Genomic DNA, 24,423 nt, shown 5'->3' on the forward strand with positions numbered 1-24,423 from the left:
GTTGTGAGTGTCGGTGTTTTATCTTTGCATAGTCTGAATAAAGGCAGGGATATAATCCACCATTTGTCTGTGGTGTTTAGCACAATACACATATTGGTATGTATCTTTGATCAATGATCAATAGGAATGGGAACCATTTCCTGCATATTTCTCCCAATTAAACTCAATTTGCCACTTCTCTGTATCAATAACTAATCTGTATCCTCTGATAGCACTCCATACTGTCCATGACTCCAGTAATCCTATCACCTACAAACCCATCCACTTTTCCTTTAAATCATTTATAGAGATCAAAAACAGGGGCTCCAACACTGATCTCTGCTCGGTCATAGACTTACAACCAGAGAAAGACCCTTCCACCAATACCCTGCCTTTTATGTACTAACCAGTTCTGAATACAAACTATAAATACACAATGTATCTCGTGCATCTTTTTCTGAATCAGCCCACCATGAAGAACTATGGAATGTGTCCCAGTTAAGTCCATACATTTCCATTCCCCTACCCTCATCAATCACCCTCACCTCCTCAAAAATCTAAATTTGGAATGTGAAATAGGTTGAAACACCTCCTCAGTAATCATGACACAGCCAAAAGGTTACACTATAGCTCCATCTCCTGAGTAAATGTGTAACTGCAACCCTCCAGGTCACCCATCCATTTTTCCTATTCAATTTATTAAAACACACAATTGAGCTCAAATTCACCACATCAGATGGCAGCTCATTCCACACTCCCACCACTCTGAGAACTTCCACTTAAATATTCCCCCTAAACCTATATCTCCCTTAAAACTATGACCTCTTGTATTTATTTCCCCCAATCTAAATGCCTATTCACCTCCACTGTCTATACCTCATTATCTTGTAAACCTCCATCAAATCTCCCCTCATTCTTCTTCACTCCAAGGAATAAAGTCCTAACATATTTAATTTTTCCCTGTAATGAATACATTGGCTGAAGAGTGAATGTAAGCAGTTTCAATAAAGAATTTACAGTAAACCCCAGAATATAGAATTCAAGGGACCAGCTGAAAAACAGGAAAATAAATTTTAAAAATAAAATCTATAGGCAAGAATCTGTATATTTAAAATTGTAAAAATGCTCTCTGAAGTAATACATAAACTTTTGGTGATGAGAGCAAATATTCAGCCAGCGGAGTGCCTTGGTTGTGCTTTGCTCGCAGCAGCTGTTTGAATAAAGTTGTGTGAAATTCAATGGCATCACCCAGGATGAAGAGCTGCCATAAAGGTGATTCTCTTAGTGTCTCATTGTCCCTGCTTAGTAACAAAAGCTTTATCTGTAAACTTTGGTGGGCGGGGAGAATTATTTATGTTATTGTCTGTCTTTCAGGCTGTCCATGGAGGGGGAGAAACCTGCAGATGCAGCAGTTTTCAAAGAATGTGACTGAAAATAAAGTGATCAATATAGTTTGTACCCCATAGTATTTTTATCTTTAAAACTGTTTATTCTTAATGCAGGTGCATTAGTTAGGCATTGCAAGAGCAATTCCCAAGAAACCAGAAAATACCCACAATCCTGCATCTACTAATTCCGATAGATTAGAATAATATTGTAATAAACCTCCATTTTTTTAAATTGAATGCTCCTGTTCAACTCATCTGAAATATTGCAGCCCACTTTCTCACATATTAGACTCAGGCAAACTGGTTTCAAAATGCTTGGGTAATATACCTCCAGTTCTCACTACCTTTGGTACAAAATTCTTTGTTCTGTTTCAAGTTTTAACAACATGACTTTTTTGTCTTTCGTTCTCAACTACAATCATCTGTCCTTTCCAAGTTCTGACTTAGGCCTGTATTTTTGCTTCTGGAATCACCCCACTTTCTCCTTAGACAGATGTCTAAAAATGCTTTCCAACACAAAGAGCACTTTTGATCATTTCCACTAATGATTAAGCCCCCACAATTATCTGCCCTTTGCTTCCTGCATAACATTGCCCAAAAGCAGAAACAGAACTTTTTAAATAAATGCAACTTGTATATTTTGTATAATTTATTGATTTATTGTGTAACCCAATATACAGAGGTAAATAGTACAGTACAAGCCATGAGGCTGGAGGCAGATGCAGCCGATCTGTACTCTTCATTGTGAATGCTCAATCCATTTTTTAATCTGTTCTCCATTCTTGAGGAGTGATCTTGCCAATTGGCGAAAGATTCCAAGTGATCCCAGTCTGTGTACAAACCTACATGCAAACAGAGGGGAAGAAAGCATGTAATAGACATCTTCTAACAACAATGAAACTTTGAAGAGAAATCTCATTTACTTTGAAACAATTTCAGTATTCCATCTTCTTAACTTCTTAAATAATTTCTGCACACTGAAAACCACAGCCAAACTCCCTTGAATTTTTTTTTAAATCACTAACCTTACATTAGGTAAAGCATGCAGTGCCATAGAGACAACTTTCTTCCAACTACATCACCAATGGAATTAGAATAAAGCACCAAAACCAGGAATATAACCTTTTCCAACATTATGCTTTTTTAAAAATTCTTGCTTCTGTTTTGATAACTTTGAAACTTTATCCAAATAAAAATTATACAAAAAAATTTCCTTTGTAAACATTAAAGGCCTATAGAAAGACATTCTACATTAATTCTCACAACATTTAGCAATATCCTTTAATAGCTCCAAAATTTTCGAGGTACTTCATAAATTCCTTCAAGAGGATAAACAATATGTAGAGAAGGCAAGTTCCTAACATTATCCTTCAGCAGATCATGGCAGACAATTCAGAAGCTCAAGACCCAATTTTTTTCCTTGGGGATGGAAAGAGGAATGCAGGAACAAGTGAAGGGCGAACACATATCCTGACATCCTATAGTGAGTGGTACCTTGCTGCAAAATTGCATGACATTCACCACTAGATTACTGGGATAAGAGTCAGGGCCTCAATGTAAGCCAATTTAAGACATGAGAAGATTATATCACCCGTGGAAGGCTTATTCAAAAAGTCATGAAGCATGTGATTCATAAAACCTTGAATGCATGAATTCAAAATTGGCTCAAGTTAGTTGTGGATGACTGGAGGCAAGTGACATGGCATTCCACATTCTGGGACTCCTGCTCTTCGTGAATTAAAAAAAACAATTTGGATAAAGAGGTACAAGATTAGGTCACATGTTTGCAGATTGAAGTTGTTGTAGGTCACCATAGGATATACAAAGGATGCAGAGTTGGGTGGAGAAATGGCAGATGGAGTTCAATATGGATAAGTGTGAAGTAATGCACATCATGTGATCATGCTTCAGAGCAGAGTATGTGCTCAATGGCAGGATTCCTAACAGTATGCAGAAGCCATTCTAAATCTTTGTTCTGGCTATGACTCCCCTCCCACCCCCCCCTTCAGGCTCTTCAAAGTTTATGGGGCCCCCTTCTGTATAAAGCAGTCATTTAGTTGGTTTCTTCTGTACTTCTCTCCTACCGAATACATAAAATCATAATATTTTACGATTTCAGTAAGTGCTTCCCCTTAAATATGCTGTGACTCCTGGGGCAGGCAGAGTGAGAATGGCTGGTGTAGAGGAACAAAGGAATCTTGGACCTCAAGGTGGCAGTAGAAGTTGATGTGGTAGTTACAGCACCATTTGATGTAGTCTTCATTAGTAGAGGGATTGAGTTCAAGACCCACAAAGTAATGTCACTACAAAAATCTAGTTGGACCACACTTGGAGTACTGTATGCAGTTCAGGTCACCTCACAACATGAAGGATTTGGAAGCTTCAGAGAAGATGCACAAGTGACTGATCAGGATGCCGCCTGGAATGGAGAACATGACTTATAAAGCAAGGTTAAGTGAGCTGGGGCTTTTCTCTTTGGAGCAACAAAGAACGAGAGGAGTCATAGTAAGTCTAAAAGATTGAGAGGCATTGATAGGGTGGAGAGCAAGTACCTTTTTCCCAGGGTAATAACAGCAATTAGCAAGAACATCTGTTTAAGGAGAGAGTGGAGGAAGATTTGGGGAAATGTTAAAAGTTTTTTTTATTTTACAGAGTAGAATGTGTCTGGAATACATTGCCAGGTGTGGTGGAGGAGGCTGGTACAACAGAGACATTCAAAAGACTCATGGATACAAGTAAAATAGAGAGTTATGGATTGTAGGAAATGGTTAAGATTGTTATGGAGCAGGTGTCCATAGATCAGCACAACCTCATGGACTGCAGGGCCTGTTCTGTGCTGTAATGTTTTATGTTCTAAACATACAGTAAAATTTATTTTTTACCATTTAACAGCTTATGGCATGGAAACAGGCATGATCAAAATTGAGAAATGCTGTAATAATACAATAATACTCTTCAAAGTTCAAACTCTTCATTTTAAATTGAAAATATCTATGCTTGCTTCAACACTTGGGGTCTCAGCATTAGTGGGCACAGATTCAATCCAATGCCACCAGTTGCTTATAATTTAAAGCAAATCATTAATTCACAAGTTACAAAGACTACAATGCCTATTCTCCAATTAGGTGTGAAATGTCTAAAATGGTTCAACTTTCTTGCTGCTGCTATCAGGAAAGAGGTCTAGGTGCCACAAGACTCACACCACCAGGTTCAGGAATAGCTGCTACCCCTCCACCATCAGACATCAATCAGGGACGAATTTAAGGACTCTTACTTGTGCACTTTATTGATTTTCTTTGCTCTCCCTGTATTGAACAGTTTGATTGCATTATCTGTTTACAGTTTTTTTTTGACGGTTTACATGTTCATGCTTTGTGCAGTTAAATTTTGCACAACCAATTAATGGTAATTCTGCCGCATCCACGGGAAAAGGGAATCTCAGACTTGTATGCAATGACATGCATGTTCTGACAATAAATCTGAAAATGTAGATCGTGTATGCAAAAAACTTACATAGGTCCAAATTGAAGCACAGAATACTAATCCTCCTGCCAAGATAATATTTCCATATTTGTCATGGAAGTCAGGTTCAACTTTGTGATGAGCTTGTCTTGCAGCAATTTGGCGAATGCTCCGACCTTGCAAGAGCACAAGTTAACATTTTAAAATTAATTCCACTTTAACACAGTCGGGAAAAGTCATAAAATAACAGAAGTGGCTTTCTACAACCTTTCTCGATAACGTTTTACGCAACAGCCAATTTTCAATGCATTGTGTTTTATGGAGTGGTTGAGAAACATGAACACTTTTTGAAAGTTATTTAACCGTATCAACTAATTGATACAATCCTTCAGTCGTTATTGTCCCATTAAAAACTCATTGGAACTTATTGACAATGGGAGGGGACGTTTGAAACCTGCTGATGATTTCAATGCCACGTCGCCACTCTCCTTTCAAATTCGTTCATCTCCATAAACCTGTCAAATGTAATCTCATCCCAAACCTTCTCTAGAACCCCGTTATGGCAACGGTCCTCCAGGCTCCCACAGAATTTAACTTTTAAATAGAATTTACTTGGGTTCATCTAAACAAGCCATCCAGCGAATCACGCCATCCCAAACACCAGGGAAATGGGGAGAGGGGAGAGGGGAGGAGTGGGGGAGAGGGGGAGGGGGGGGAGGGGGGAGGGGGGGAAGGGGGGGAGGGGGGAAGGGGGGAGTGGGGGAAGGGGGGGAGTGGGGGAAGGGGGGGAGTGGGGGAAGGGGGGGAGTGGGGGAAGGGGGGGAGTGGGGGAGGGGGGAGGGGGGAGGGGGGAGGGGGGAGGGGGGAGGGGGGAGGGGGGGAGGGGGGGAGGGGGGAAGGGGGGGAGGGGGGAAGGGGGGGAGGGGGGGAAGGGGGGGAAGGGGGGAGGGGGGGAAGGGGGGGAAGGGGGGAGGGGGGAGGGGGAGGGGGGAGGGGGGGAAGGGGGGGGGAAGGGGGGGGGGAAGGGGGGAGGGGGGGAAGGGGGAAGGGGGGGAGTGGGGGAAGGGGGGGAGTGGGGGAAGGGGGGAGTGGGGGAAGGGGGGAGTGGGGGAAGGGGGAGTGGGGGAAGGGGGAGTGGGGGAAGGGGGGAGTGGGGGAAGGGGGGGAGGGGGGAAGGGGGGGGAGTGGGGGAAGGGGGGGAGGGGGGAAGGGGGGGAGTGGGGGAAGGGGGGGAGTGGGGGAAGGGGGGGAGGGGGGGAGGGGGGAAGGGGGGGAGTGGGGGTAGGGCGGGCAGGGGGCTCGCATCTGAGGCGCCAACCCCGCCTGAATTCGGGCCGTTTTCTCCCGCACCGCCGGCTTCAACTGCCTGATCCGTGCGAAAACACATGAAATGGAGGAGAACTGAGCAGGTGAAACAGTGCCTTTCAGACGCTGTAAAGGGGGGAGGGGGAGGTGAAGGACACATCACCGACGTTTTCGGGCCTGAGCCCTTCAGTTTCCCCTCGAGTCCACCAGGAACACAGTCGGCGGGATTCCCGCTCAAGGTTTTGCATCACTTAATAAAACAACGTGAAAAGGCGCCCATTCAGTCCATTTTAGGGCCGTGTCCGGAAGAGAAATGGCTCCGTTTCCTCCCCATTGGGAAGCAGCCGCCAGGCAAGGTCAGATTCAGGCCGTCACTTCTCCCCTCCTTCCGCCTCTGGAACAGCGGACGGTGGGGGGGGGGGGACACAAGCCTCGGACAGCACAAATATTAAAAATAGAAGAGGGCTCAGCCTCGACTTACCCGACAGGGACAAAATCTTCCTGGTCAGGGGCACCATCTCCGCGGCCCTCGGTCGCCCTCCCTCAGACAAGATGGCGCCGGCCTCGGCCCCGCGGACACTGCGCATGCGCGAGCCACTGGCCCGGCCTCTCTACTTCACTCGAAACGAATTGTTCCCCCCCCCCCCCGGTGTCACTTCATGAAAATGAGGTGAATGATGTAATCGGCGGTGACTGAATTTCTCAATGCTCTGCTCGCGGATGGCGGCTCGGCTCCCTGTCGGAGATGGGCAGCGGCCGGAATCCGGAAAGCCGACCGAAAAACACTGGAGGTTGAAAGCTCAGGCGGGGTTATGAACACTGGCAGCAGGTCGCTTCGGCAGATGTCAGGATGGCCGAGTGGTCTAAGGCGCCAGACTCAAGGAATGAAGTCCTTCCGTGTTGGAGCGGGTGTTCTGGTCTCCGACTGGAGGCGTGGGTTCGAATCCCACTTCTGACATTCATGTTTTTTCATCGTCTTAACTGCAATCCGACCTGGAACGTCATTATTTTCACGGCTTGTTATATTAGCCCACGGACAACAACGTTCCTTAACTTTCCAGTTCATGAAATGCAAGGAAATGCATCACCCCTCATTCATGGAGGACATGCATGGGAGGTGATGCCCTAAGAAAGCAGCCAACAGCCTTAAGGACCCAGGTCACAACCTTCAGGCCTGAGGATCAACAGTTTCTTTGAAACAGGCTCTTGAACCTCCCCTTGCTCCACCCCCACATAAAAGACCCATATCACCTTTTCCACAAACCCTTATCACTGGGGGGGAAACACACACACACACAAATGCTGAAGAAACAGTGCCTTTATGCAGCAAAGGGGAAGAGACATCACCAATCTCGGTCAACCTGACCTCTGCTGCCATTGTTCATAACCCAATCAGCGATGCCGTGTACTATACTAAAGTTTCTACGTTATAGTTGGTTTATGCCCATCTCCGACAGGGAGTCGCCAGGTTCCTGGCTTCAATTCGCAAATATAGTATTCAGAAATTCAATCACATCTCACTGTCGAAACGTTGGTGATGCATCTTCACCTTTGCTACATAAAGGCATTGTTTGACCTGCTGAGTTTCTCCAGAGTCAACAGAATCCTTATCACTGGGAATGTCATTAAATATTTGGGTGCAATTAGCATATTTAATCAATTAAGGAACTCCATAAGTTTTGGACCAGAAACACAAGATTTAAATTAGGATATTTATACAAATGGAGTCCATTCATAGAGGCATGTTCTCTTGGTCCTTCTCTGAACTCCAAAGATAAATTACAATGAGAAATTAGTCAAATGAGGTTTGCATTTCATGGAATTTAAGATAGTGTCTGTTATCCTACAACATAACTGTAGAGAGAAACAGTTACACTGATCTTACATTCATCGCATTTGTTCTTCCCTAAGGATTCAACCATTAGGTGTCTTTATGGTGGTGAAATCAAACTCAGGTGGCACCCATGGTGGGCGTAAGGCTGCACAAATATGGTGGCTAAAACTTGAACCCACGCCTCCAGTTGGAGACCAGAACACCCACATTACAGCAGAAGGACTTCTTTCCTTGAGTCTAGTGCCTTAGACCACTCGGCCATCCTGACTCACTCTCTTAAAATAGTCAGCCTTCTTGACTTGCAGTCTGAAAATAACTGGGTTGAAAGTAGAGACTAAAATTCCAAGAGATTTGGGATCCTTATAACTGGATAGCTCATGATAATTACATTGTACAACATATAAATGCATTCTTGTACAAATATATGAAATTCTTACTTGCTGTGGGTGAACAGGTAGAAAATATAATTTAAAAATCTGAAATGCTGATCTAGAAATGGATTTTCAGAGTCACGTCTGAACTCCTAGAATTGGAAATAAATTTACAAGTGATATCCACAAATGACAATTACAGGCATTAATATTGAACTTGAGATCCATTAACTTTTGTTATCCAAAGTTATCTGTGGAGAAATGCCACAGAGTCCAGGGTTAAATGGTCTTTTTCTGCTTTCATGTTCCTATTTGACTCCTGAAAGTCACTAACAAACAATTTTTGAAATGAACAAATCAGTCCTGGGAAAGAGGTTCTGCGTAATTAATTATTCATTCAATTCATGGTACATTGGGAGGGTTTTTCAGGCTGGATTGCTGGCCTTTGTTAAGACACCTAAAGGAGGGGGACATTAAAATTGTGGAAATGTTCCAGAGTTGGAAGAAAAAGAAAATCAGTAATTTGTAATTAAATGCTTACTTTGTTAATTTAGAATGTGGGCATGATCTTGGTTTATCATCTTCTCAGGCTGAATAATTTCCATGTTAATGATTTCACATGATTAAGTACCATAAAGATGTTGTCATGAAATTACAACTCAGACAGAGAATTAAAAATAATTATCAAAAATGGGAATTCTGGACTCTTTAATTACCTTTGAGAATTCAGGATTTTACATTTAAAATTACACTGAAGTACACATGATAAATCATCAGACCTTCCAAACAGATAATAAAGAATAAACATGTACAATACTATTCAATTCATATTAACAAATCACGTAAGATTATTGATTTAGAAACAGCTGCAGAAATCCAAAAAAATATAAAATTGATATTTTTCTGGTGCAGAGGAAAGATGATAGAAAAAAAGTCAATTGTTTTACATATAGATTTTGAAGTTTGCAGATGATGTTAAAAAATCAAGCATGCTTGGAAATGAGGTGAATGGATAGCAGATGAGTTTTAATGCAGAAAAATATAAAATTGAAGGTGAAAAAGTAATACAAAAATTAAATTACTACTAAAATACTACAGAAGATCATTGATATAAAAGTAGCAAAATAATGTTACTTTCCATAATGACAGAGAAAGTTAAGAGTATTTTTGGTAGAAGCTTCAAAACTATAAAAAATATTTGGAGATAAATAATGAAAGATGAGGATCCAAGTCTCTGAATTTCTGTCCTGGGGCCTCCATGTCAATGCAATCATAAAGCGGGCTCATCACCATTTATACGTGAACAGTTTGAGGAGACTCTTCCAAATTTCTACATGGAGAGCATTTCGACTATTTGCGTCACCATCTTGGATGGAGACCAGCGCCATCATGGGCATCAGCCTTCACCCCGTTAAGGACATCTACAAGAGCTGGTGTCTTAAGAAAGCAACCTCTATCCTCAAGGACCCTCACCATCCAGGCCATGCCCTCTTCACCTTGCTGCCACCGGGAAGGAGGTAGAGGAGCCTGAAGATGAACGCCTAACAGTACAAAAACAGCTTCTTCCCCTCAGACATCAGATTTCTGGATGGAAAATGAACCACAGACATTTTCTCACTTTCTCTTCTTATGCTCTAATTTATTATTTTTTTTAAAGTAATTTTTAGCAACACTTGCACTCTGACGCTGCTGCGGAACATCAAATTTCTTGACATGTTCATGGCTATAAATTCTCATTGAGGTGGTTTCAAATTGACTGGGAATCTGAAAAAGAGGGAAAAAAGAGAATGGAGAAATTAATAGATTGTTTTACACTTAAAAAGATATTTTAAAACAAATGGCAAATGAGGTGAAGGCAATAATATTTTTAAAAATCAAAAGAAAAATACAAAATATACCATTGGCAGATAGGAGTATTAAATCAGAGGGCATTACTCCAGTTCGAGAGTGCACTTGCACAAGAAAGATTTGTAAGTACACAGAAGAATGACGTATAAAACCATGTAACCTTATAACAAAAAAAGAAAAACATTATTTTATAAAACATTATGTGCAAATGAGGAAGAAGCATTATCTAAAATAGATTGCTTTAGTGCAGATTTAGATATCGGGTGTGTTATTTACAAATCTGAACAATATTTTCTAATGCAGAACTGAAGTGGAACAGTAGGTGCCAGCAGACCTTTGGGAGAGCCCATCGTCCCTCTGACAATGACGTTCTTAAAATACTAATTTTATCCTTACAAGAAGAGGTTGTGTCAACTGAACCTGCATTACCTAAAAAAAAGGGATAATATTGAAGGCAGTAGAAAGGAGGAAAATTCCTCGGATGGGAGGATGCCCAGAATAGAGGCTGAACATTTCAGTCTATATTCTCTGGGGTTTAGAAAAATTAGAGATGTCCTTATTGAGACAAGCAAGTCTTGAAGGTGAATGGCAAGGTAAATATAAAGATGTTTTCAATCGTGGGAACATCTCAAATGAAGGAATGGAATTTCAAAATAAAGTGGAAGTTATTTGAAATGGATGTGCAGAGAAATTCCCTTCCCTTCTTCTGGAATTCTCGAGCTCAGAGCATTGTGGAGGCAAGATCATTTGAAGTTTTTAAGGTGGAGGTACATACATCTTTGAAAGACTGGGAATTTGCAGATTATGGGGTTCTCAGGGGTAAATCAGGCATAATCATTTTGAATGGTGGAGGAGGGTTGTGGGTCAGGTAGCCTTCTCATATGTTCCAATGACCAGAAAGAGAATGTGCAAAATGCACAAATTGCATCAGAGGGCAAAGTTAAACCAGATTAAAGGAGCTGGTAGACAACAGGCCCACTAACTGCCACTTCAAAAAGTTATTTGCTTTCCTAATTACCTACATTTAAGCTTTCAGTGATTGGCATACAAGCGTTTGAACATCAATACTCCCCAATCTGTGGAGGAGTCACGCGATGGAGTAGTGGCCGGACGGTGAACTCCAGCCCTCTCCAGAAAAGTCGGGAAAAACAAGAGAAAACACAAAGGCACAGAAATAAAAGTTACAGAAAAGTGAGTATAAAGGTGGAAAGAAGATGGCGACAAAAAAAGAAAAGTCGAAAGCAACGGTAAGAAGAGAGGAAGAGAAGACAAAGGAGGGAAAAGGTGAAGGCCTTACCTGTCCGAAGAGGCCCGCTGCGGAGAGAGAAACCCGCTCCCTCAGGTCGGTAAATAATGGACTACAAAAATGGCTCGCAGAGCCGAACAAAAGTGCGCAACCGCGCATGCGCGAAGTTTCGCGCATGCGCGATGCGAATGAAAAAAAACACACCGACGGGAGGGGGGACCAGCTGGGGAGTCGATCTCCACAGCCGGCAACGACAGCTGCAGAACACCTGCAGCAAGAAGAGACCACAGAAGACAATAGAAACAAGATAGAAGAGGAGGAAAGGGCACCAAAGAAACAACAGATGGTCAACCCAGAGGAAGAAGAAGAGGAAGAGTATGGTGAAATAGAAGAAGAAAAGAGAGGCAAGGTAAAGGATATACTTGCTCTTATTAGAGGATACATGGAATCATTTAAAGAATGGCAAACACAGGAATTTAAGGATTTAAGAAAAAGAATAAACAACACAGAGGAGAAAATAATTAAAATGGAGATGACCTTAACAGAAATGGGAAAAAAAATGGACAAGATGGAAGAGCGGGCAGTAGCAGCAGAAATGGAGGTAGAAGACTTAAAAAAGAAATTGGAGAAATCTAATAAAAAAACTAAAGAGACACAAGAACTACTAGCTCAAAAAATAGATACAATGGAAAACCATAACAGAAGAAATAACATAAAGATAGTGGGCCTTAAGGAAGATGAAGAAGGCAAGAATATGAGGGAGTTTATAAAAGAGTGGATCCCTAAGACCCTAGGATGTCCAGAACTACAGCATGAAATGGAAATAGAAAGGGCACATAGAGTATTGGCCTCTAAACCACAACCACAACAAAAACCAAGATCTATTGTAGTAAAATTCCTAAGATATACTACAAGAGAAAAGGTACTGGAGAAGACAATGGAAAAAGTAAGAGAGGGCAACAAACCACTGGAGTATAAAGGGCAAAAAATCTTCATTTATCCAGATATAAGTTTTGAACTCCTAAAGAAGAGAAAAGAGTTCAATACAGCAAAGGCGATTTTATGGAAGAAAGGGTATAAATTTATACTAAAGCATCCAGCGGTATTGAAAATATTTATTCCAGGACAACAAAACAGACTATTCGCGGATCCAGAAGAAGCACGAAAATTTGCAGAACAATTACAAAAATAGACTGAGGGAGGAAGACGGGTAATGAGAGTTAAAATGATCACGACTGATATGTATGTGGGTAAAGACAAAAATAAACTGAGGGATGAAGACGGGTAATGAGAGTAAAAATGATCACGATTGATATGTATGCAGGTAAAGAGGTATAAGAGTGAATAGAGACAATGAGCATACATGAATGTATCTGTACTTAGAGGAAAATATGGATAGTATAGACAAGAATTAATAAGGGAAGGTAATGGAATAGAGAGAATAAGGAGGGAATTAAAAGAGGGACCTTTGTGACATATGAAAAGTGAAATCTTTTCTGGGGGAGGCGGGGTGGGGGGAAATAGCGGTCACTGCAAAATCAGTTGACGCTTGCGAGTGGATTCGCAAATCCAAATGGAGAGGGGAGATGTGGTTGTCCGACAAGGGATAAAGGACAACTCAGGAGGTGAAGGGGAGATTGGGGATAAATAAGATAGAAATAGGAGAATAAGGAAAATGTTAGATGTTGTAGGAATGTTGTCTTATAAAGAGTTGAAAATAAGAAAACAGAAATGGAAAAGGAGGAAAGGTAATGATGGAAAAACGGAAAGAGAAGATAAACAAAATATAAAAGGGCTACGCTGAACTATATGTCTTTAAATATTAATGGAATACATAACCAAATTAAAAGGAAGAAACTACCAAATTTAAATGAATAAATGTATTCCATTAGAAAAAATAACATATTGGTTAAGAAATAACATTGAAATATTCGAACAAGTATAGGAGCCTTACATTAAATACAATAGCGAAAACCTACCGGGGACAAACATTACCTAAGTTGATGGAAGGAGAAGGAAAGAAAAGAATGGACTCAGTAGAATTTCTGGTGTAATTTGGTTGAATGACAACATTGTCTGACTGGCTTAATGCAACCTAGATTGTATACCTAAAATGGATGAGAGGGGGGGGTGGGGGGGTGGTTTGGGAGGAAAGGGGGGGGGGGGGGAGAAAAAGTCACTGTATATGTGTGAAAAGAAATAGTGTATATCATGGCTAATGTGATTTATGGTGTGAAAAATAAAAAAATTTAAAAAAAAAAACAAAAAAAAAAACTCCCCAATCTGTCATTATTTGTGGTTTTTAGACTCCAGGAAAGTAATAGCACAATCAAAGAATTTTGCTGCTACACGGGCAAGTCTATAAAGGAATGTGCAGGAATTTTGAGTCAATTCCTGCTCAGTGATTTATCCTGCAGGACCCCTACAACTTTTTGGAGGAAGCCTACAATGTAAATTGTACTGGAAAAATTCATTGTCGGTCATCCCTCTACTACACATCCAAACCACCAGGACTGATGCACTCAGGTACTTGCAGTCTAAACAGGTGCTCAGTGTGTACGACCACATGAGCAGTATTTTTTTTCAGCGATTTTCCCGACATTACAGTCTAAAAACATTATTTAAAAATTATTCTGCTTTTCTGGAATTCATCACATTTTCCTCAAATGAGTAATTAAGAGAAAGGATGTGAAGAGGATTCAAGGGAAAAAGGCAACTTAAGTTAGTGGATGAGAACCTGGCAAATGCAATAAAACTGAAATAAATAGTGCCACTAGAATCCATGAAAAGGCTGAGGACCCTGTAATATCTGTCTATGAGGGCAGCATCAGAACATCATTCAAGAGCAGGAGTCCCCAAACTTTTTAGACCATCGACCAATTCATGGAATATTAGATCCCTCATTGACCCCTAGGCATGGAATCCCGACGCTAGACTGTGGGGAGTGGTAGTGGCGCTGCACAGGGGATGGTGGCACTAGATGGGGGAGTTCACAGCGCTGGACAGAGGGTGGTTATGGTGCTTGATGGAGAGCTGTGGGTGGGGTGGCAGAGCTGGATGGGGTCACTAACATAGGTACAATATATACTTGAGTAATAGTCGATCATGTGTTAAAATTAACCCTCCCTATTATTTGCCTCAGCCGTATGGCCATCCGCTCTCCTGCACTTCAACTGTGAATCCTCACCCCCAACACCTGCCCATCCTAACTCCCGACTGCAGATCCTTGCCCTAACGCTCACCTATCCAAACTCCCGACTGCAGATCCTTGCCCCAATGCCCACCCATATGAACTCCTGAGCGCAGATCCTCACCCCTGCTGCCCACCAATCCGAACTCCTGAACACAGTTCCTTGCCCTGATGCCATTTGAGCTACAATGCCCCAAACATGAACATACCACTCAGTCCTGACCATCCAATCTCCCAATGCCTTGAACAGCACAGGTACTTGTGAGGTCAGAAATTTGACACGCATAAAAGTCTTCCCCCTCCCTTCTTTTCCCATAAAAGTAGTCCAAAATATTTTACGATTATGTGTATAAAACATAGAACACATACTTTTTCTGTACTCCTGTTCACTCTAAATTAATTCAAAGGCCAAAATCAAATACAACATGGCGGCCACCAAAGCCCATTCTCACAAGTGGTTGGCCAACACTTGCATTGATGCTATTTTCAATTGACCCCTCACCCCCAGCATTATTGGCATTGAGTCATATTGACATTATCAACCCCCATTCAACCTCTGGCATTTATCAATCCTTTGGATGGACCATCGACCCCCCAGGTGTCAATATAGAACACTTTAGAGACCCCTATTCAAGAGGATGAGCCTTCACAAGGCGTCTGGACCTAGCAGTATACCTGGCATGGTACTGAAAATCTACACCAACCAACTAGCCGGAGTGTTCATGGACATTTTCAACCTCTCATTGCTGCTGTCAGAGGTTCCCACCTGCTTCAAAAGGGCATCAATAATCCCAGTAACCAAGAAGCGTAGTGTGAGCTGCCTCAACGACTACCACCGAGTCGCACTAACTTCTACTATGATGAAATGTTTTGAGATGCTGGTCAGAGCCACAATTAAAACGTACCTAAGTAAAGATATGGACTCAATGCAATTCACCTACCATCACAATCGCTTCACAGCAGGTGCAGTATCACTGGCCCTCCACTCAGCTCTGGATCACCTCGTAAACAGTAATTCATATATACGACTGCTCTTCATCAAGTACAGCTCAGCCTTCAATACCATTATTCCCTCAGTGCTGGTCAAGAAGCTATAAACACTAGGCTTCTGTAGCCCACTCTGCAACCAGATCCTTGATTTTCTCATCAGAAGATCACAGTCAGTACAAATTAGAAACAACATCTCCTTGTCACTGATTATCAGTACAGGTGCACCCCAAGGATGCTGCTTGTCCCACTGCTCTATTCATTATACACCCATGACTGTGTGGCCAGGCACAATTCCAACGCTATCTACAAATTTTCTGATGACACCACAGTTGTTGGCAGAATCACAAACTGCAATGAGGAAGTGTACAGAAGGGATGAAGATCAGCTCGTTGAATGGTGTAATGACAAAAACCTTGAACTCAACGTCAGCAAAACCCAAGAGATGATTATGGACTTCTGGGGAACATGATTCACTAGTGGAGGGGGGGGGGGGTCAAGAACTTCAAATTCCTGGATGACAACATCTCCGAGGATCAGTCTTGGAGCATCCATGTTAATGCAATCACAAAGAAGGCTCGCCAGTGTCTATACTTTGTGAGGTGTCTAAGGAGATTCAGTATGTCACTGAAGGTTCTCGTAAACTTCTACAGGTGTACCGTGGAGAGCATTTTGGCTGTTGCCTGGCATGGAGGCACCAACTCTCAGGACAGGAATAAACTCCAGAGGGTTGTTAATTCGGCCTGCATCATCACAGGCACCAGACTTCACTCCGAGGGCATCTACATGAAGCAGTATCTTAAAAAAAGCAACCTCCACCCTCAAAGAACCCCACCACTCTGTTACCATCGGGGGAAAAGGTGCAGGAGCCTAAAGACAAGCACTCAATGGCTCAAGGACAGCTTCTTCCCTGCAGCCATCAGATTCCTGAATAATCAATGACCCAAAGACACTGCCTTACTTTTCATGCACTAGTATTTTTATTTTTTATATAGTTATGTGATAAGATGGTTATAATATGTTTGCACTATCATGCTGCTGGAAAAACACCGAATTTCATGACTTGCTCATGACAATAAGTTCTGATTTTGTGTCATCAGCAAACTTAGAAATGTTACATTTAGTTGCCTTAGCCAAATCATTGATATCAGTTGTGAATTGCCGGGTCCCGTGTACCAATGGTACTCCATAAGTTATAACCTGCTGTTATGAGAAAGATGTGTTTATTTCTACTCTTTGTTTTCTCTCTGTTAACCAGCCCTCAATCAATCCCAGTACATTGCCCCCAATCAGGTTAAATGAGGTATTGAGATGTCCAGCTGAAAGCATGTTTGTATTCTGATTCTGCCATGTGATTTTTTTCCCCACTGAGTAATTAGAAGTCTCATTGATTTTGTGAGTGAAAAATAATGTGTGAATATTGAGTTCTTTCCTGACAGCTGAACTAAGCTTCTTCTTCTCAGGCAGTCACTCAGAATGAAGTATAATTTTGCTTGCATCATAGTTTTGTGGGTTCTCAGAAGACTGATTAGTCTTACCTCGGGTTCACAGCTTCGGTTACAAGCTAGCCAGGTTGGGCTTGATGAAGAAGGCAGGTGACTTGTCTGGATTCTTGTGCGTATTTTTCTTCTTCTACACACGTGCTCCCTGTGGAGAGCCTGCATGTGCTTGTTCTTGTCCTTGTTATTTCTAACTTATTAGGTGGCCTTTTCTACTTCTTGTCCAGTTGGGTTAGTGCCAGGATTGTAGTAAGTAGTCTGCTGTGGATTGCAGTCAAGGACAGATAATCCAAAGATAAACTCTGGACTGAGGAGATCTTCAAAATGCTTTTTCCAACAAGTACTGAGATCCTTGCTGCCCTTAATTGGTTTGGTGAAACTTGTTACACATTTGAAAGCAACAGTGTCATTATCAATCAAAGCACAAATGAGGGTTGGTAGCTTGCAGAATTTTGAAGTGGAAAATTTGCCGATGTATTGCCTGAATTCATAGTGCTGTCAAGGGAACTAAAGAATCAAGAGCGCTGGTTTAAGTTGTTTTTAATTAAAATATATGGTTGTTGTTGCTGAAGCTGGTTTGTTGGGGAATTTGAAAATAGATGGCAGTGGGAATTATAGATGGAACCGATAGGAGGCAAGGAGGTGGTACTCATGATGGGTTGAACCACGCTCACAATCTTCTGCCGTTTCTTGCAGTCTTAAATGGAGTAGTTCCAGTACCCCACAGGATACAGTACTTTCAATGGTGCATCTGCATATTATTCGAACTCATGTGTTCTAATTCTGCTTAATAACCTCTTGCTGAAAGTCCAAATATACAGCATCCTCTGGTTCTCTCATCTTTCTTTTTTCTTTGGCTTGGCTTCGCGGACGAAGATTTATGGAGGGGGTAAAAGTCCACGTCAGCTGCAGGCTCGTTTGTGGCTGACAAGTCCGATGCGGGACAGGCAGACACGGTTGCAGCGGTTGCAGGGGAAAATTGGTGGGTTGGGGTTGGGTGTTGGGTTTTTCCTCCTTTGCCTTTTGTCAGTGAGGTGGGCTCTGCGGTCTTCTTCAAAGGAGGTTGCTGCCCGCCAAACTGTGAGGCGCCAAGATGTACGGTTGGAGGCGATATCAGCCCACTGGCGGTGGTCAATGGGGCAGGCACCAAGAGATTTCTTTAGGCAGTCCTTGTACCTTTTCTTTGGTGCACCTCTGTCACAGTGGCCAGTGGAGAGCTCGCCATATAACACAATCTTGGGAAGGCGATGGTCCTCCATTCTGGAGACATGACCCACCCAGCGCAGCTGGATCTTCAGCAGCATGGACTCGATGCTGTCGACCTCTGCCATCTCGAGTACTTCGACATTAGGGATGAAAGCGCTCCAATGAATGTTGAGGATGGAGCGGAGACAACGCTAGTGGAAGCGTTCTAGGAGCCGTAGGTGATGCCGGTAGAGGACCCATGATTCGGAGCCGAACAGGAGTGTGGGTATGACAACGGCTCTGTATACGCTTATCTTTGTGAGGTTTTTCAGTTGGTTGTTTTTCCAGACTCTTTTGTGTAGTCTTCCAAAGGCACTATTTGCCTTGGCGAGTCTGTTGTCTATCTCGTTGTCGATCCTTGCATCTGATGAAATGGTGCAGCCAAGATAGGTAAACTGGTTGACCGTTTTGAGTTTTGTGTGCCCGATGGAGATGTGGGGGGGCTGATAGTCATGGTGGGGAGCTGGCTGATGGAGGACCTCAGTTTTCTTCAGGCTGACTTCCAGGTCAAACATTTTGGCAGTTTCCGCAAAACAGGACGTCAAGCGCTGAAGAGCTGGCTCTGAATGGGCAACTAAAGCGGCATCGTCTGCAAAGAGTAGTTCACGGACAAGTTTCTCTTGTGTCTTGGTGTGAGCTTGCAGGCGCCTCAGATTGAAGAGACTGCCATCCGTGCGGTACCGGATGTAAACAGCTTCTTCATTGTTGAGGTCTTTCATGGCTTGGTTCAGCATCATGCTGAAGAAGATTGAAAAGAGGGTTGGTGTGAGAACACAGCCTTGCTTCACGCCATTGTTAATGGAGAAGGGTTCAGAGAGCTCATTGCTGTATCTGACCCGACCTTGTTGGTTTTCGTGCAGTTGGATAATCATGTTGAGGAACTTTGGGGGGCATCCGATGCGCTCTAGTATTTGCCAAAGCCCTTTCCTGCTCACGGTGTCGAAGGCTTTGGTGAGGTCAACAAAGGTGACGTAGAGTCCTTTGTTTTGTTCTCTGCACTTTTCTTGGAGCTGTCTGAGGGCAAAGACCATGTCAGTAGCTCCTCTGTTTGCGCGAAAGCCGCACTGTGATTCTGGGAGAATATTCTCGGCGACACTAGGTATTATTCTATTTAGGAGAATCCTAGCGAAGATTTTGCCTGCAATGGAGAGCAGCGTGATTCCCCTGTAGTTTGAGCAGTCTGATTTCTCGCCTTTGTTTTTGTACAGGGTGATGATGGTGGCATCACGAAGGTCCTGAGGCAGTTTTCCTTGGTCCCAACAAAGCTTGAAAAACTCATGCAGTTTGACATGCAGAGTTTTGCCGCCAGCCTTCCAGACCTCTGGGGGGATTCCATCCATACCTGCTGCTTTTTTTTTTTTTTTTTTTTTTTTTTTTTTTTTTTTTTTTTTTTTTTTTTTGCAGGAACACTTGGCCATTTATTTCAATATGAGTAACATTGAAATTGCAGCTTCTCACTTCAGTTCTTTGACTGCCAAACCTGGGGGTAGGGACTGTTTGAGTTTTTCAGCTTTTTCTTTGTCTGTGATGACCAGTGTGTACAGATATTTACTGCACCGAACTTTAAATTTTACATTATCTTTGTTCTTCTTGATTTTCACAGATTTTGCATCCTTCCTTCTTGCTGTTAGCAAGAAGTCTTTGATTTCTTCAATTGTTTTAGGCATGGTCGCGGTGAATCCAGCGGCGGGACCGTCGGTCTTCCTGCGGCGTTCCCACCTGAGGCTCGGCTGCTCCCCACAGAAGACCATACCTGCTGCTTTGCCACTTTTCAGTTGTTCGATTGCCTTATATGTCTCATCCTGGGTGAGGACCTCATCCAGCTCTAGCCTTAGGGGCTGTTGAGGGAGCTGGAGCAGGGCGGAATCTTGGACTGAGCGGTTGGCACTGAAAAGAGATTGGAAGTGTTCTGACCATCGGTTGAGGATGGAGATCTTGTCGCTGAGGAGGACTTTGCCGTCTGAGCTGCGCAGCGGGCTTTGGACTTGGGGTGAGGGGCCGTACACAGCCTTTAGAGCCTCGTAGAAACCCCTGAAGTCGCCAATGTCCGCGCTGAGCTGGATTTGCTTGGCGAGGCTAGTCCACCACTCATTTTGGATCTCCCGGAGTTTGCGCTGAAGATGGCTGCATGCGCAACGGAAGGCTTGTTTCTTCTCTGGACAGGACGGCTTTGTAAGGTGAGCCTGGTGGGCAGCTCGCTTCTTTGCCAGCAGCTCCTGGATTTCCTGGCTGTTTTCGTCGAACCAGTCCTTGTTTTTCCTGGAGGAGAAGCCCAGTACCTCTTCAGTGGATTGTAGTATGGTAGTCTTCAACTGATCCCAGAGGGTTTCAGGGGACGGGTCTGTGAGGCGGATTGCATTGTCGAGCTTTGCTTTGAGGTTTGCCTGGAAGTTTCCTCTCGCTTCGTATGACTGCAGGTTTCCAACATTGAACCTCTTTCTGGGGGCTTTACTGTTCCTGGGCTTTGGCTTGAAGTGAAGGTTGAGCTTGCAGCGAACCAGCCGGTGGTCAGTGAGGCATTCCGCGCTGGGCATGACCCTGGTGTGGAGCACATCTCGTTTGTCACTTTCTCGCACCAGGATGTAGTCCAGGAGGGGCCAGTGTTTGGATCGGGGATGCATCCAGGTAGTCTTAAGGCTGTCCCTTTGCTGAAAAAGGGTGTTTGTAATGACAAGCCGCTGTTCTGCGCAGAGCTCCAACAGGAGGTGCCCATTTTCGTTGCACTTGCCGACGCCATGCTTGCCCAGGATTCCTGGCCAGGTTTCTGAGTCTTTGCCAACGCGAGCGTTGAAGTCGCCAAGGATGACAACTTTGTCGGCTGTAGGGGTGCGTTGGATGAGGTTGCGCAGGTCAGTGTAGAACTTGTCCTTTTCTGCTGGTTCCGCCTGGAGGGTTGGAGCATAGACACTGATGAGGGTGATGCAACGCTTGTTTTGTCATCAGTGTCTATGCTCCAACCCTTCAAGCGTTGCTCTCATCTTTCAGGGAACCACAATCTCAATTTCTCTGTCATTTCTTGTTTTCCCCAATACAAGTTCTCCTGTCTCAGTCTCTAAGGAAACATACATATCCTATGTACATACCAAAAGAAGCTTTTACACTCTATACAATGCCATCATTTTGAAGTCCTGACTGGTGCATATTGAAGAGTCTCTATATCTCTACATTGCAATAAAGACATCAGAACACATTTTCAATATTCTAATAAGCAGGAAATATCACATTGGTTATAATGCTCCTGTGCCTTCTTATTTAAACTTTTTCCTGGGATTAATAGCCACACTTTCAATGGATATATTTTGCTCCAAGCATCCCACCCTTGTGTGAATGGAGGTTGAAATATATAACAAACTTTTGAGTGGCACAAGAACATGGTAGCATGGTAGCAGTCAAGGTACCAGATAGGCACCACATGAAAGACCTTCATGTGGTTGCAGACCACCTGAGCTTTGATGATGGTCCATCAATTTAATGAGAACTCCAAACTGGATGGTCACATCTGTACAGTCTAGTAAACAGTGCAACAAATGCAGCAAGCTGCCAATCTAAACAGCTGTTCATTTTTCTAGTGTCTCTGGTGATGAAATTGCAGTAAACTCCAGCACTTCAGCCAATGGTTCTATATTCGTGTGTTGTATTATGAGCAGTTGATAGCAGGATTCCATGCACATTAATGGCAGAAATATCATGAAGCATAAAGCTTAAAGACAGTGCTCGCTTTCATTCGGCAGTACAGAATTACTGTCAAGCATAGCAGACAGCATCTTCTGTCAGGAGTTGCTACAAGTTGTGAGAACCAAGACCATGCTGTTCTTGAAACTCATGCAAGATGTGTTGCTGAAGTCTGTAGATTACAGGTCATGTGAATAGTCACAAGCAGGCTGTAAAATGGGATGCTAAACCATATAAAAAGGCTCATGCCCATCTGCATATGGGCTTTCTTGCAGAAAGACCCTGTTGTAAGTCACAACAGGTCTTCTTGTGCAACAGAGCACCCACTTTGCAATGCGAATAAAGTTGTGTTGCACTCACACTTCTTTATATTTGATCAAAGTTATTAATTCAGTCCCCATTCTGCTCTTCCCTGACTTCCATCTCACAATGATCAAATGTTGCTGTTTATCCCTCTTTTCCTCTGTGGACATGACCACTACCCACTACAAAATGCATTCATTCACAGGAAATAAAATTCTCCTAAAGTTATCTCACAGGAGTCTTTTATATAGCTGACAAAAAAAAAAGTCAAAAGGAATAAATTAAAAGCATCAATTTGAACTGAAAATTGTATTTGGAATTTATATTTGACCTTTTTATACTTACATATTTCAAGCATGTCAATTATTTTTCAATTGTAAACATATTTTAAAAGTAATGGTTTACATATGAATCATTTTGTAGGACCTAGAGATGTTTGATTTCTGACAGTTCTCAGGCAGGATATACTTGGCAGTCTTAGGTAAATTAACAACACTGATCTCCCAGAGAAGCTAAAGGTGTTGGTCTCCAGTTTGGTCTGCTACCACAACTCATGTGACCATTAACACGAGATGAGGCATCTCTATCAAAATGCTGGGGAAATGGAGAGACTGATTAGCTCACAAACAAGGAAGTGGTTCAAACTATCCAGATGTCTTAGTAGGGTGGAGTTTTATGGGGATGGAATCCTGTTTGTTGCCATTATCTTGCCTTATGGAGGCATATAAATGCACCAAAGTGAGGCTGGAGATGATGCTCAGAGAATAACAGGTCCTGAGCAGAAGAGGTGCTGCCCAAGCCTTATCAACAGGCAGAAAATGGAAGCCAGCTGCAGCAGAATGGAATGGAAAATCAACACTCTGACTTGGGTAATGTGCAACAAGAAAGAGGGGGCTTTGACAGAAACAAAGAAATCCACATGGCAAAAGGGCAGTGCAGTTGGCAAGCAGTTAGTTTTATAGCGCCAGGGATCAGGACCGGACTGGGGTTCAAGTTCCACACTGTCTGTGAGGAGTTTGTACATTCTCCCCATGTCTGCATAGGTTTTCTCTGAGGCTCCGGTTTCCTCCCACCATTCAAAACTGAGATGTCTAGCAGTCGAACTCAAAGGAAAAAATAACTTTGAATGTCCTGCCGTCAAACACCCAGAACCCACGCACCCTTCCATGCCTAAAACCTTTTATTCAGGAGGGAATATGTCAAAGGACCCATTCCTCCTCATTGTGAGACATAGGCCAATTGAACACAACCAGAGACTGGAAATTTCTTGTGGACCTCAGCCAGCGACACATCTCTTGACCGGAAATTGCCAGCACCAACCTAAGACCAGATCTGATACTTTCGTCCAGCTCTCAGCAGATTGTCTTCATTTTTGAGCTGACAGTTCCTTGGGAGGGTACAATGGATGAGGCACAAGAACAAAAAGCATGACATTATACTAACCTTGCCGCAGAAACAGAAGAGCGAGGCTGGAAAGTGAGGGTGCGCCCCATTGAAGTAGGTTGTAGAGAATTTGTTGCCAAATCCATGACCAAGCTTCTGAGGGAAGTAGGAATCATAGGGTAGATCCTCACAAAGGCAATTAAATCCCTATCCAACTCAGCTGAAATGTGCATCCATTTGCAAAATGTGTCCCAAGGAATCAGAAAAGCCTAAGAGAGCTCAGAATATTAGGTAAGTTATTTTTTGGGTCTGGGAACACTCAAAAATTTCTCAAATATAAATTCATGGTAATTGCTTCTTCGTTTTACACTATTTGGCTTATGAAAGGTTTCATAGGGACACTACTTTTGGATAGTGGGGGAATACCTATACTTGGACTGACACTGAATATAGAACAAAAGCGAGAATTAAAAAGTCTATGTTTAACCCTGTTCTTGGACTGACACTGAATACAGAACAAAAGTGGGAATTAAAAAGTCTACGTTTAACCCTGTACTTGGACTGACACTGAATACAGAACAAAAATGGGAATTAAAAAGTCTACGTTTAACACAGAAAGATTTGCGTCTGAAGAGCAACTATCTGACACAAAATCAAAAAGTGGAAGTAAGACTAGAATGCAGCATTACTGGATGTGGCAATAAAAAATGA

At 42.8% G+C, this 24,423-nt stretch overlaps 2 protein-coding genes, 1 long non-coding RNA gene and 1 other non-coding gene across 4 annotated transcripts; 1 reads left to right on the forward strand and 3 right to left on the reverse strand.

The window, feature by feature from the left end:
- Positions 1-1,998: 1,998 nt before the first annotated feature.
- Positions 1,999-6,736, reverse strand: LOC138740349 (cytochrome c oxidase subunit 7B, mitochondrial-like). Its single transcript, XM_069892877.1, has 3 exons — positions 6,616-6,736; positions 4,881-5,005; positions 1,999-2,209 (listed from the first exon to the last, which is right to left on the reverse strand). Exons 1-3 carry the CDS (start codon positions 6,719-6,721, stop codon positions 2,132-2,134), a joined length of 309 nt encoding a protein of 102 aa, XP_069748978.1. The 5' UTR covers positions 6,722-6,736; the 3' UTR covers positions 1,999-2,131.
- Positions 6,737-6,978: 242 nt separating this feature from the next.
- On the forward strand, positions 6,979-7,092 carry trnal-caa (transfer RNA leucine (anticodon CAA)). Its single transcript has 2 exons — positions 6,979-7,016; positions 7,047-7,092. It is a non-coding gene; the product is annotated as a tRNA-Leu (tRNA).
- Positions 7,093-9,948: 2,856 nt separating this feature from the next.
- LOC138741659 (uncharacterized) lies at positions 9,949-23,963 on the reverse strand. Its single transcript, XR_011343642.1, has 3 exons — positions 23,773-23,963; positions 10,238-10,347; positions 9,949-10,103 (listed from the first exon to the last, which is right to left on the reverse strand). It is a non-coding gene; the product is annotated as an uncharacterized lncRNA (long non-coding RNA).
- LOC138741658 (large ribosomal subunit protein eL38) lies at positions 19,760-20,096 on the reverse strand. Its single transcript, XM_069896000.1, has one exon. It carries the CDS (start codon positions 20,019-20,021, stop codon positions 19,809-19,811), a length of 213 nt encoding a protein of 70 aa, XP_069752101.1. The 5' UTR covers positions 20,022-20,096; the 3' UTR covers positions 19,760-19,808.
- Positions 23,964-24,423: the final 460 nt, after the last annotated feature.

The sequence above is a fragment of the Narcine bancroftii genome, chromosome 8 (assembly GCF_036971445.1).
Source record: "Narcine bancroftii isolate sNarBan1 chromosome 8, sNarBan1.hap1, whole genome shotgun sequence".
Taxonomy (NCBI): domain Eukaryota; kingdom Metazoa; phylum Chordata; class Chondrichthyes; order Torpediniformes; family Narcinidae; genus Narcine; species Narcine bancroftii.